We start from the raw sequence: 15,169 nt of genomic DNA, 5'->3' as shown, positions 1-15,169 counted from the left end.
ACTCAATATCAGATGAAACAAAAGCGTGTAACCGTTTAAGCTGATATTTAACAAAAAAAGGATACTACTATATAATTTAGTATGGTCACCCAAGTTTAACTGATCGACAAAAGTAAATATTTTCTATTCTTCTATCACTATTTAATGCATAACTCATAAAATCAAACTGACGCCATTTTTACAAAAAATATAGTTTTCAAATGACCTAGCATAGCTTGCTTCAAAGCTGCGGTTCAACTCGGTCACTTTAGAAGTCATTTCAAAATTCTGTTACTGTAATTAAATTGTCTTATACCGACTTTAGGCAGAATACAGGCTTTAATTATGCTGAGAAAACTTTAAATTTTGCACAGAAACAAATTGACAATCACATAAAGCGTTTGAAAACTGTTTAAATTCTTTTATAATATCTGACGCGTAAACTCAATTGTAGTGCTTTTAATTATAACATTTGCAACAGATATCTTCAAAAAAATCTTTATTAAAAACTTCAAAATAAACTTATTTGGTTGAAGCAACTGCTTTGGAAATGTGTGACATTTTGCATCCTTATTGGCATTATTTCAGTTCATGAATGGCAACATTCCAGTACTATAGTTTGTTATTGCGTAAGAATTAATATTTAAAATTCACTCATCAGCGTTTTAAAAATCTCCTTATTTGTTGACATGCCATTGAAATGAACAAAAATTCAAATATTTTAACGAATTGTTAAATGTCACAGGAATCAATCTAATCATACATTTCCACAACGCTACATAATTACACTTGTCCGCATCCTATAAAAGATTTAATAACCATGTTTAAGTACATCTAATTTATATTTGTACAGTCTAAGTGCAATTTTTTGAATATCAACCAAAAGTTCAAATATTAGCTGTTTGTCACTCAAAAGTTACTTTGTAAAGGAGAAAGTCGAATATTTTGTTAAATGTACGACAGGTTAAGAAGCGGATAAAACAACTTCCGTCTCATACCTCCTGAGTGGTCTTTTGTTGATTCAATGTAAAAAACGACTGATTAGCTGCTGTCTTTGCTACAAAGTAGATATCCAAACCAAACTTTTATTCAAAGATTAAAGATGTCAATAGGCTCAACCCCAGCCGATACAGTCTGCTGTTATTTCTGCATTCCTGTGAAACATCGCGGTGCTCCATGCTCCTTTCATTCGTTACCTCACAGATTTCTGTATCAAGGTTTTAATATCAGTCTTTAGTAGAGTTGTTGAATTCAAAAGTCAAATTGATTCTTTGTCCTCTGACTGGGAAAGCTGCATCCTGGCAGTTTCGCATATTTGTAAAAAACCTTGAACCGCTGACGGAGGCCCGATCACCGAGATTGACAAAGAAGTGAAGTTTCCGATTATTGAAACGTTTTTAATGGAAAATTATTCCACCCATTAGATTCCACTGAATGGAGAGCTATCCTTAATGTGCGTTGCTCAAGCGCACACTCCGAGAGTCGAACCAGCGCCGCTTGATCTTGAAGCTTCTTCAGTGACGAACTCAACGCTAATCAAAGTCAGGCTAACCAAATGGGCTTTCCGGGCGGACTCAATGACATGAAACTGACAACGACATGAAACTGACAATGACAACGCGGACATGAAACTCAATACAGTTTCAAAATCATAGAAGAATAAAACTGAAACAAATTTGACAAAATAATGATTAGGACGCTGATACTACAATAACCTAGTTACTAAAATGGTAGTCTAGCGTTTCTTTAAATCTTATAAAGCTTGTCGCTTTTTATACTAGGCAGTTTGACGTTTGCTTTATATTTATAAACTGTGTTGATGCCATACTATACTGTATAAACATGTTTTTATAAACATTTATTAAAATAAGTGGACCTTTTGAAATGTATAAACAAAACATCCCTGATAACATGTTAAATACTTTGTTGTTTGTAAACTGCTTTGGGCTTTTGAGGGTCCCAATGTTCCGGTTTAGAAGGGTCCACGAACCACCTCACTTCACTGCTGCGTAGGCTATTTCTTGCAGATTCAAACTCATACTCAATCACGTGGTACAAAGTTAAAAGTGACATTGTCATGTTTTCAGCTGTTGGGTTTTCAACTATAGCTTCACCAATTAAAAGGTGTGGCGATATAAAAGTCGTTCCAGTGAAGATGACTTTATTCATTCTTGTCTAGACGACTCGACATACAGACAAGAAAGAAGCCTTGAAAAAATGAATACTTTACTTGCTGCATTTTGTTTTGCGTTAGCTTATGAAACTGTTGAAGGTGACGCTTAATTTACAATTAGATTGAAATACAAAAAAAAAATAATTAGTGCAATTACTTATTAAACTGTTAAAGCTAATTTTAGTGACAGCAAAATTACTTTTATTTTACAAACTAGGCATATAAAAACCTTTTTATTGTTATGGATTCGTTAATATAAATTAAAGTAAAAAAAGCTCAAAGTTAGTATAACACATGAACCTGGGATATTAAAATAAATAACAACTTTTGCACTTAAATAATGTTAAATCGTTATTTATCTTCGCTAGCCTGTTTTTGTTGTAGCACTGACAAACGTGATCGATGTTTTATTTTTTAAGATGATCCACATATGTTTAAATTTTAAACTGCTGTTTATTGTTTCTAGCACTAGTTGCAACATACATGAAATAAAACAATTGATCAACACATTTTCTGATCACAGGTTTACAATGTTGGACTTGCAATAATGCGAATACTAACCAGGAATGCATTAAGGAAGGTCATCTCGAGAAATGCCAATATAATGAAGTAAAGATTTGTTAATTAAAATTAAAGAAACAAAGTATTTCTTTAATTTACTGATACAATTGCTTGAAAAGGCATAATGTAATATTACTTATAGTTGGTATATCTTGTACATTAGTTGTTGATTAGTTAGGATTTGTCTAATTTGTTTTAACCAACGCAAAATCGTGTCTGACGTGTTCTATACCGGAAAATCTTATTTTTCAAGTTTCACAAAATAAAATTTATATCAGTCTACGTTACCTCAAAATACATTATAGGACCGAGGCAAACAATTATTGACAGCAAAATCGAATGAAAATGACAGTTATAGCTATATTAAAGTATAAAAGACTATCCTGTCTTGTGGAATGTGGTTAGTTAAAAACAATTGTAATTGTTTTGTTATGCAAAACTGAAAAAATTGCTACACATTTTGAAAAAATTATACCTGTTCGTCAGGCCTATTACAAACCTATAGTATTTTTTGAAGTAAGCGGCAGTCACTGTATTTCATCTAAGAAAAATCTCAAGTTCAATTGCAATAACAAATGAGTAGTCAAAGCCAAAAAATAAAAACCGTTTCTGTTATTTGACAATTTGTTAATTTGGCATTTTGTTAAATCCAAGTAGCAACATTTCCTTGAAAATAAATTACTATTTTAATTATTATTTTTTTTAAAAACGACAAAAATTGTCTCAGGCAACAAGTTGAAAATGTTAATTTACGCTGATGACAGTTATCAAGCTTGTCTTACGTGTTGTTGTATATACTTTTAAACCTAAAGCGACTTTGGTAAACTTTGGTACAAGGTGCCAGTGAAAAACTTCACTGTCCATTTTCTCCTAATATCTGACTATTTGCTAATTTGTATACATTGCTTGATCCTAAAATAACTAAAACTAGCAAATTTACCATAATAATGTTAAACTTTAAAAGCAATTATTTTTGAAAGTGGAACTGTTTCAGCCAATTTAAAAGTTAGTTTTTGCCCAATTGCTTCACATCATTTTCTTCTCAGTTACTCGTTTAAACTTACCAAACAATTCAAGCAACTCCCACCCTTTCGACAGTTCCGCGTAGTAACCACGTTCAAGAAGAAATTTATAAGATTATTGGAATTATTACATTATAAGATAAAACACAAGCAGCTCTGCCTTATCAGGAAGATTTCAGCAAACATAAGTACAATTCAGACTCAAAAAGAACCGTGGGTCACACCAAATTAACAGCTATAAAAATACAATCGATTAAACTCATGTTTTGAAACTTTGCATATTAGCTTACATTCTTTAGATATCGTTAACAAATGCTCATTTACAAACCGCTTCTAATATCTTACAGAACGCTTGTCACAACGAAGTACGAAGAGGCGACAAAGGCATTCTCATAACAAAAAGATGCAAGCAAAAGTGGGCTTGTTCCAACAACCAGATGCAAGTAAGAAACAAAACATTGATCTGCACAACTGGCTACAACATGATCCTTCAATTAAATTTAAAAAATAACTACCTGTCCGGTTAGCAAGGCTTTCTAATTATCACATTTAGATGATAATTCACGTTTAAACTTAGATTTTTTTACTTTACGTCTATGCGGAAACGATAAACTAAATTTATTGTATAAACTTACATCTGTACCATATGCTTTATCTTTATGTAGCCTACTCTTCTGCGCCGACAGTCTGCTTGTGAAGTGCCAAAGACAACTCGAATCTTCGATGGCTAACAGCGCTTTGCACATTATTATTTTTTTTTATTTTCATAGAACGAAAAGGCAGCTTGGCAACCCAAGCAATGCAACTACAAAGTTCCCAGTTCTGTTTGCCGATGTTGCTGCAGCACAAATGGCTGCAACAAATATGGAAATGAATGCAACAAAAGTAAGTGATGCTTTTGACAATCTGTACTATTTGCAAATATTGCTGCATCTTTTACATTTTTTGCAACAGTATTTAGAGATTTTTTTATTTCAAACATCTCAAATATATCACAACTAAATTGATAGTTTAATTGACTGATTGCGTTGTGGTAACCCAATCTCTATCCCTCGGATTGAAAAAGCAGCTAAGCTTAATCCTGGCAGCTTCGCATACTCACATAGGTTTTTAACCATTGACACAGGCCCAGACACTTAAATTAACAGAAATCTCTGCAAATCTTTGTTTCTTGAAGTTTTATGTGCCTGTTATTTCATCCACAAGTGGGATAGCGGAGAGGATAAGGCGCTGACTTTTTAATCAGGCGATCATGGTATGATTCGCGTCGTAATCTGGTTAGTGAAAAACACCGCTTCAGAGTGTCATACATTCGGTGGGCGTAATTGCAGAAAAAAAAATCGGCCGGGAGAAAGAAAGTGTTTACCCTAGCCTCGTTAATGTTAAGCTTAATATAGTGAGAACTTTATATCTTCTGATAAATCCTTTTGTCTAGTTGTCGCTGAATGGAGAGCTGTCGGAACATCGATTTGCCACAACGCAAAGTTTGAACCGTCGTTTTGTGATCTTGCCTTTTCTTTGTTTGCAGTTATACCCTTAACTAAATGAGCTATCGATGGGGAGTATAATGAAATACTGCATATGTTCCGCTATGTTGCTACATTGTGCCAAGTTGTGCCAGATCACGGCAACTTCTACAGTATATGCCAAACAAAAGAGGTTACCGGTACGATAATTGTGCTTTTTTTTAGCACCTCGATGTGCACGAATCAAAACTCCAACATTTGGGACCAAATCATGCCAGTACGTTACAAGTGCCGATGAAGTGGGATCGTTTTGTACTTTTAGATGTCACAGAGGTAAGAAGTCGTGTTTTCTATACGATTTAGTGCTGAAAAATGATAAACATTCCTAAAAGGGGTGTTGCGCTTTTGTTAAAATCTTGTAAAAATTTAATAGAAATCCCAAACAATCGAACGAAAATAATTTTGTTGGTATGCTCACTAGCGATATATATTTTATTGCTAGGCTAGTTGTAGATTCCCAATCACTGGCGAGTAATTTGAGGTGATATCAGCTTTAATCATAATCAAATGTCACTACATGTACTTAATTAAAATGTATAATTTGCTTGATTTAAACTGCAGTAGTGTATATTAAGTTAAAGTATTGCAAAAGACTTTATATAGATTAGACGTAGAATAATAGACTTTGCAGTTTATTTCATTATCGTAATGCAAACAAAAACATATGATAATTGGTTATTTTCTCAACAAAAATGAAAGCATTTCTTACTTGAAACATTTTGTGCAAAGATTGCAACAAAGTTAACGCAGCTCCTTGTTCTAAATGTTGTAAGTGAGCCTAAGACCTTTCAATTTTTCTCACTTTGAAGCCATTATAAAAGAACAGTTCACAGTTAATCATGTATCTGTAAGCTTTGCACATTTTTTGTATTGCTAAACTGCAGGTTACAACCTGGTGGGAAAAGCAACAAGCAAGTGTGTTCTGGACGTGATCAAGAAAGGTCCTCATTACAGCAATCCAGCGCCAACTTGTATTCGCAAAGGTGACTGATAGTATTATAGGCTATTTAAAATGATGGTTAAAAAAATAAGCCACCCATGTAGATATATTCATTAACTTACACAGTTTTTGAGAGAGGAAACCAAGCACACAATGGTGAGTCGTTTTACTACAGGATGGCCAAATGGTCTTTTGCTGCTCCGGGCTAATCAGATTAAATGTCAGGTGATCCATGGTCAGGGCTACTCAACTGGTGGACCGCGGTCCGAATCCGGACCTTCCGGGTTGCTGATGGTGGACCTTGAGCTGTTGGAAGAATAACCTCATGCCAGAGCTTCTTTAAACGTTTCAAAGCTTCTTTAAACAGATTTCTACTGGGAGGAAGCAATTTTTACAGTGATTATCCTAGTTGCTGGGTGGGGGGGGGGGGCTTCAACCAGACTTTCCAACACTTTCTCAGAAATCCAATTCGAGTTACATTTTACCTTAAAAAGTGGTTTGGTACAGATAGTTTAACTTTCGTGGTTGCGTGTGAAATAACTTATTCACCGAACTATTCAACTTGTCAAACTGGACCTTTGTTAAAATTAGTTGAGTAACCCTGCAGTCAGGGCCGGATTAACCATTAGGCTAATAAGGCTATAGCCTCAGGCCCTGGAAAAATTCGGCCCTCAATTTTTTTAAGGCTGATAGTGATACAGATCCAATACCAGTACAGTATAGTTTTTGCTTAAAAACGAATGACTGAGTTGAGTTAATACATATGAAGAGCCCATTTCCAAAACCACTTAGGCGCCACTTTTACCGAAATTGAGTTTAGAGCAGGGCTTTTCAACCTGGGGGTCGCGAGCCGTTTTTCGGAGGTTCCCGAGGCGCTTGAAGTCCAGTGTATTGTTTTCAATTCTTTTTTTGCCCCAAAAGATTAAAAACTGTGTTTTTTTCGCAATCGCCCATTTCTCTACTTGAGGTTATTACAGTATATCGTTTAAGCTCTCAGACGTTGCCAAGGCTTTAACTATAGGAAAGCATTCGATATTTTTCACCAAGTTCTTGTAGGAATGTAGGCCTACGTTGGTTTGTTCAGACTAAAGTTGACCAGTAACGACGCTATGGTAAAAAAGCAAAATTATGTAGAATCCTATGCAAAATATAGATTTCTCAGTAGCCTATCGTTTTCAATGGTATTGAAAAAAATTAGTGTCGGCTATTTTGTTTGAAAGTTCTTTCAATAACAGGTGCACGCATTGACAAATTTAATATACTTAGTTAAAAATATGCAGCACCAATCATCTCACTGAAATTGATTTAAATAAATCCATAAAAGATTGCAATAAATTCAACCGGTGAAAGTGCGAAAACGTAGATTATTCTCATTATTTTTTTCTCTTATTATCTAGCTAAGCTTGATAGAAAATGGAAATAACAATCGGAGGAAATGTAATAAAAGCCCTGATAACATCGCAAAAAAACGTTTTTTGTTTCGGAAATTTACGTTGGAACAGCCAAACTAAATATAACTGGATGTCGGCATGAATCAAATTTGGGTAATTTTGCATTACATATGCTTTTGTTGAATACTTTTATGGGGGGGAGGCGCGATACTACATTGATTGCTCGAGGGGTTTGCGGTGGAAAAAAGGTTGAAGACCCCTGGTTTAGAGTGTCATTAGGTAAAGTATTACCATAGGTACCTACTATCCATTTCTTTCTTTCCAAAATCTGTTCTATCTGCTTCAGAATAAAAATTGTGTTTGTTTCCAAAACCAATTATGCGCCATCAGTAGCCATTTTTCTGTTATGTTTGTGTTATTTTACAGTAAATAATTTCAATGTTTCATGTATGTATCTTTATAACTTTTTGTAGCTTGGTTTACAAAAATAGACCCTTCTCTAGTAAACAGCTTAGGCCTACAGTACCCTTAATCCGGCCCTGCCTGCAGTCTATGTTTATGTTTCTTTGCCTCACCATCTCTTCGTCTCTTTCAATCTTTCTCACTTTCCCCCCTTCTCGCCTTCTTCTCTCTGTAATTTTATACAAAGCCATTCACACAAACAATTGGTTGGCGACGTTTAAATTATGAGTCGTGATTACGCCACAATCAACAACGAAATACATTATTCTTGAATACATTACACCATTTGTTATGAAGGCTTCCATTCTTACACATAAAAAATCGAATAGGCTATCGATCAATCTAATCATTTTTTGGTTTGAAAGCTATATAATTTCCACAGTTCAGCAGAGCATCGCTGCATAATGACGCAAAGAAGTTTGATAAATATCTGTATTTATTACAAGCGACTTATTTTAGCTGCGTCACCACCGAAATGTCTTCGTCGAAGTGTGCCTGCAAACGGGAGAATGAGCTGCACTAAAGGAGAGAAAATGGGAAGTGTCTGCAAATACACTTGCGATGATTTTCATGCTCTCGTTGGTGCTGGAACTGTAGAATGTGGTAAGTGTAAGAAGCAGAATTGCATTTTTCAACTTACTGTAAAGCTACATTTTAAAGAAAACCGATATACGGGCAGAAAATAACCCTATGCACTTAACTTTGCCAAGGCTCCGACTAAATTTAAAAACTATTGTATGATGCTTCCACATACTCGAGTTCCATTATAACCGGAGTGGTTTTGCAGACTATGAACACCATAGACTTTAGGGTTCATTGGTAGGCTATCTCCGCAATTACAAGCTTATTATTTTCGAATAGATCGTAGCGGACGTTGGAGTGAATTACCACCTGCATGTGTGGCTGTAAAATGCAAAGAGTTGTATCCACCTACGTTTGGAAGCATGTCTTGTTCATCACAAAACAACGAAAATAGCGTTTGCAGGTAAAAAAATGTTATACTTTCCTTTGTTGAATTTTTTCTTGAGAAAAACAGAAAGAAATATCTTTCGATGATAAAGATGACATAACTCACTCGACTATAGGGAAAAGTCAGTTCGTAATGAAAATTAATAGCTGCATTTTCCAGACTGACAAATCCGTCATTTTTACATTGATACATGGCCACCTCGAGATGCGGCCTGATTTGTCACATTTTGCAGATTTTGATTACAGCTACTGCTAGTGCTTGACTGACATTTTTTGAGATGTTTTCACTTTTTGCGGTTTCCTAATGACATAAAACTTTTTTGTTGCCTTGGGGAAGCAGTAGCAAATGAGAAAAAGTAAGTTGAAAAACGCAAAATCAGACTGTTATTGAAAATTAACAGTCTGACTAAAATCTTCGAAATCAAATTTTCTTTGTTTTTCAACATGTGAGGATGTTAAAACCTATTGTGTCATCTAGGGAAAAGAATAAAGAAAGCGTAAAAATCTAATTTTTCGAAAATTTTATTTAAACGTTCGCCCAAAGTTAGAAAAACCTGGAAATTTCTGCAAAATGTGACAAATCAGGCCGTATCTTTAGGTGGCCATGATTGATACTACGTCTGCAGACGTTGAATCATTGCAAAATTGAATAATTTTGCTGTTTGTGTTGTTTACCTAAATTTAAAACCGCAGTAACCAATTTGCGTTGGAAACTACACGCAATGAAATAAATATATCAGTATCTACTATCTAGCCTACTACAGCTTACAACAAAAATTGCAAAAACGGATTTAAACTTTATTGTTGTTAATCTTCCTGTAATTTATGTTCCGTGCAGATTTCGTTGCAAGGATGCGTATCGACTGGAAGGTTTGGAATCGGTGAAGTGTGGGCGCATAAAAGAAAGAGGAATCTGGTCTGCGGAAACGCCCAGTTGTAAACGTAAGAAACTGAACATTAGTTTTAAGACTTTCAACATTATGCACGTTATACAGCGTGGTAGATATACGCAATACCAGTGTGATTTCAACCTGGACTAGACTGCAAACTTATATCCTGCAAAAAAGTATGCGCAGACACCTAAACCGTACTCGTACCAAACATGAACCCTTGCACAGAAGAAATTATACGTATTTAGTGTTTTCTGTGTTGACCTTGGCTGCAAAAATTTCATTTTGTGGAAGTGAACTTGACAACAATTATGTAGTTACAATAAACTGTGCTGTTTTATTTTCTACGCTGTCAGCTACCAATATAGACTACGGAAGAATTATATAGCTCTTGGCATTTTCGCCATAATTGAAATGAACATAGAAAAGATATAAAACTTTTTTCAAGGCAGCCTATTTTGTTGAACGTTTTCAAACTTTTTAGTAATCCAAATATATTGTTTTTGCTTCATTTATTTTATTATTTACATTGACGATTTTAGCCAAACTGAAAATAGCGCAATCAAATTTTTTTTGCAGCAGGCTTCATCGCAACTTGGTTAATTGCTTGTTTCTCACTTTTATTTACAATATGCTGTAAACCTATTTATTTTCAACGCAGCAAAAAGATGTCAAAAATCTCCACAAGCTCCATCTGGTGGTCAATACACTTGCACTAATCGCAACTTTCTAAATTCCAAGTGCGTTTTTTCATGCGATGCCAATTTTAAGGTTGTCGGCCCCTTATCAACTAGATGCATTGAAAATGAAAGAGGTTTATTGATTTGGAACAAAAGATCTCCTGTATGCAAAGGTAACGTTATGTCTGCCAAGATTTTTACAGTGCTTCAAACACTTCCACAGCTGCACTTGTAACAACTTTTGACTGCGTTATATTTGATTTCGAATTATTCGATGCAATTTGCTTTATGGTTGATAACGAAAAAGGACAAACAGTAGTACAGTCCATGGTACTACTTATTATAAAAAGCGGTAGCTTATACCAACATGCCAGTGAACACAGGAAAAAATGTAAGGCGTAAACATGCACATAAAGTTACACGACTTTATCTGACATGGCTAGAGAACGTAGGCCATGCACAAAAAAACGTTTAAAACGATTGACACATCTACTGTGTTGTAGTGAGGGTAGTGTGCAATGCCAAAGTTGATTCTTCCGCACCTAGCCTACGCATTGATAATTAATCAACACCTGGGCACAATTTTTTGTTTGGTATTTAGAGATAAAATGTGGCCGTCAAAAAAAAATTAAAAACGGAAAAACATCTTGCACCAACGGAAATTCAGCTGGATCCGTATGCTCATTTGAATGCATCAATGACAGACATCGCGAGTATCGCGTTGATGGAGCGACAACTAATGTCTGCGGTAACGATTCGACGTGGAGTCACCCAAGGCCATGTTGTTCAAGTAATAATATTAATCGACTGATTTTGGTTTATTACGTTAGGCTATATTGGTGTAACAAGGAAGAGAGAAAAAGTATACTGGAACTTTCTCTCTTTCTTGTTTCCTAAGACGAGCTTTAATGTTCTGTGCTTTGTAATCGCAATCCCAGGAAATGCAAATTTTGTCTCCTTTTCAATATTTCTTTAAGTTTTGTAGTTAAAAAGTATCTGTTGTTAAGTAGCCATAGTAGAAAGTAGGTTTTGAATCATAAATTGTCCTTAGCACAAATCTCTTGAAAATCAAGCTTTTTTATTAATTTTAATATCAATGGTTAGTCCGTGTCATAATCAGCTTCTTGTGTATCACGGAATCACACTAATTATCAATAAATTCTAACAATAGTCTGTTATTCCAACAAAAATGCTGTTTCTTATACAAGTATGTCTTATTTTTATGCATTTTTAGGAAGGTTATACCATCCAATTCATTAAAAAAAAAAAATACGTTTAAATATTAGAATAAGGTGAATAACCCTCCTGTGCCAATGCATATATCACGTGATATTTCATCTGTTTTTTAAAGTAACCAACATACTGTATTTGTCTGCATTTGTAGGAGTTTGCTCGGACTTGTCTGTGGTTGATTTTGTGATTGTTGTGGACTCTTCATCATCAATTGGAGCCAAAAACTGGATAACTATCAAGAAGTTTGTTCGCGACCTCATTGAGTAAGACAATGGTTTTAGCATGCTAATCTAATATGTATACAATTACAACAGCCTACAACTTTTAAGCTAAGGTAATAGCCAGAAAAGGCTCTTTTTACGTTTATCGCTTAGTTTTACAATTGGTCAGTTGTTTTTCCAAGAGTCTTCATCTCATCGATTTACCAAGCAATCAATTTATCCAACACGCAGGTTGTAATATTGTCAAGCTTGCTCTATTAATTTAGCCTACACTGCTTTTGCAGTAACACAGAATGTATGCTTTTTTTTCTTTTAGGACTTTTGAAGTGGGAAACAAAGGTGCAAGAATTGGCGTGTTTCGCTACAACATAGAAGTAGACACGAAAACTCAGATTTTGCTCAGTGACTTCCCTAACAGCAAGGCTGATCTTTTGCAAGCATTTGATAACATTCCGTACGACGGCTCAGGTAGGCTATACTATATTTATCAATTGCTGCATCTGAAATGTTATCTGTGACGCTCTTGCAACCAGACATGGACAACGAGATAATTCTAGTTGTCTAATTCGATGAATTAGAGCAAAACGTTAATATTTCTAATTCTAATCTAATTTGGTAAAACGTTGTTTACTCTAATTCTAGTTCTAATTTAATCTCCAGTTTTGCTAAAAATTATAGTTTTTCCAACAGTGTTTTTCAGCAAATGAAAGGAAACCTCATGCAAGGAAAGTGCAATAAAACGATCAAGATCAAAGTGTCATACTGTCATTCCATCGCTTAAGTAGCGATGTCATTAAAAAATCGATTAACTCATCAATTCGCCTACATCACAATGTCTAATATGACGTTGTAAGTGGTTTTGGTGCAGTGATGGGGGAATGACCCTTTGATCTAGAGTTGCCCATGAGTTGCCATATTAGCGTTTTTATCCAAATAGAAAAAAGTACGTGACGACTGCGTCAAACTAATTCTAATCTAGTTTACATTCTACTCTAGTTTGCGAAAATTTAGCTAGATATAATTTTAAATCTACAGTAGTCTAATTTGTAAAAACTAGAAAAGTTGTAATTATAAGTTAATTCTAATCTAATTTTAAAAAGTTAAAAAAATTCTGGTTGTCCAAGTCTTCTTGCAACTAGACTCGCTAAATCTATTCGTGATAGCGTTGGACAATTATATGTTGACATTAAAAATAGAGGCTAAATTTTATTTTGTTGATAAGTACAGTATAATTTATGTAGATGACTTTTTAAACTGTATCTTTCCTTCTTGATGTTGTTCAACTTCTTTCTTTCAAACTAAGTTTTTTTTTACAAAGTTAAAAACATTGTAGATTGCTTTACTTAAAAATGTAAAAGCATTGATGTAATTTGCTCTGCTTGTTTTTTTTTTGCTTGGCATTGATCACTTTTTTAGTATTAATAGTATTTATTGTTTAAAAGCATTAATATAATAATACTTTACCATCATTTCTTTTGAGTAGGTTGCGAAAACGATATGCCTAGTTTCCCCATAAAAATAAAATTGTAAAATTATATGGAACTCGTGTAAATTTTAACTTTTCTCTTCACAGGTACTTACACTGGAAATGCTCTGAATTATGCCAGAGAAGTTTTATTGGCTCCAGGAAGAGGCAACAGACCAGAAGTTCCTGACTATCTGTTGCTGATCACTGACGGAAGTTCAGGAGACGGAATTGCACGTGTTTCCAAACAATTACATAATGATGGAGTTCATGTAAGTATTTTAGTGTACATTAGGCTACCAATCAATCACCTTAAATCTTTCTTTTTCGGATGTGATTTATTTACAGTATATGAAGACGTACAATAGTACAATTTCTGTACGTTTAAACAAATTACCGAAGTAAACCATGGTCTTTCTAAACAGAAAATCAGCAATATTCGTTATTTGTACTAATGGTACACATAACATAAAAAGCGGTAAAAGTATAAGTTTGAAAATGTAAGTGTAATAAGCTACACTTGGTTAAGATGTTTTTTCATTGTCACTGATGTCTGACACGATAACTCCAGTAGAAATGAGATCAGTGTCAAATCATGCATTTTCCATGACATGGAAATAGATAAATTTTTCGTTACATCAAATATAGTTATTACTTTCTAAAACATCTACAGTCTGTGAGCCTGTTTCACCCTAAAAGGGAGATGAACAGAAGGTCTTTGCTGGAATAGAATACTATTCATTATAATTTGTTATTATTATTATTTAATATTATTACATATTCCATTGGAATAAGGACCTTCTGATGATCACCCTTTTAAGGTGAAACAGGCTGTAGAGGTTTAAGAAAGTACTAACTATATTTGATGCAATTTGCTCTGCTTGGCTTTTTGTTTGGCATTGAGCACTTTTTGTAGTATTAATAGTATTTATTGTTTAAATTCTTTGTTAAATGCATTGATTCTATTTGAATGAATGTTATCCAACACGAAATCTTAGGTAGCACTTAACTTATTGGCGTTAGTTTGTCTGAAATGAAATACTTTGTTATATTTGTTTAGGTATTAGTCATAGGAGTTGTGCCTAACGAAGGACATTTAGATTTGAGGCAATTGAATAAGATCATCAGCGACCCAGAAGATTTGGTAGTTGCAAAGGATGGAGTTAAAAGCTTGGATATCTCACTGTACCACAATCTAGTGCGTGGGATATGCATTCCAGGATGTTCATGAATTTTCGAAAATATTTGCACAATTTTCAAGTGTTTGCTTACAAAAATGTTATTATAACAGCAGACTGATGTATGCAAATAATGTGACAAAATTTAAATAATTGTAACGAAATATGAACAATTTGTATGTGAGTGGTATAGTAAGATTTGTATGTTCCTGGACCTAAACAACAAAAAAATTAACCTCCCCAGATTTGACATGTTAGCAATCATGTAAACTCCTACATCTTTTAATGAAACTGCTAAATTCATTAACTTTTATTGCAAACTATCCTTAACATACTGTTTTTTTATTACGTGTAGGCTAATTGAAAAAGTCAAAAGCCAACTATGGAAAGATATCACTTTACATTGGCTGTTGTATTTTTGAAATTAGAGTTTGAAAGTAAAAACGTTAAAAACGGCGTTATCTCAAATTATGTTTAAG

At 34.3% G+C, this 15,169-nt stretch overlaps 1 protein-coding gene across 1 annotated transcript; it reads left to right on the top strand.

Annotated features, from left to right (window-relative positions):
- Nucleotides 1-2,196: 2,196 nt before the first annotated feature.
- Nucleotides 2,197-15,169, top strand: LOC145772415 (E-selectin-like). The gene is made up of 15 exons (XM_082584293.1): nucleotides 2,197-2,251; nucleotides 2,676-2,761; nucleotides 4,035-4,178; nucleotides 4,506-4,620; nucleotides 5,427-5,534; nucleotides 6,146-6,244; nucleotides 8,514-8,657; nucleotides 8,916-9,039; nucleotides 9,862-9,965; nucleotides 10,575-10,766; nucleotides 11,195-11,383; nucleotides 11,978-12,089; nucleotides 12,364-12,515; nucleotides 13,621-13,784; nucleotides 14,573-15,169. The coding sequence occupies exons 1-15, from the start codon at nucleotides 2,197-2,199 to the stop codon at nucleotides 14,741-14,743; spliced, it is 1,959 nt and encodes a 652-aa protein (XP_082440419.1). The 3' UTR covers nucleotides 14,744-15,169.

Source organism: Aplidium turbinatum, chromosome 6 (genome assembly GCF_918807975.1).
Source record: "Aplidium turbinatum chromosome 6, kaAplTurb1.1, whole genome shotgun sequence".
Classification (NCBI taxonomy): domain Eukaryota; kingdom Metazoa; phylum Chordata; class Ascidiacea; order Aplousobranchia; family Polyclinidae; genus Aplidium; species Aplidium turbinatum.
The sequence above is the reverse complement of the archived record's forward strand: the minus strand, read 5'-3'. Positions and strand labels throughout refer to the sequence as shown.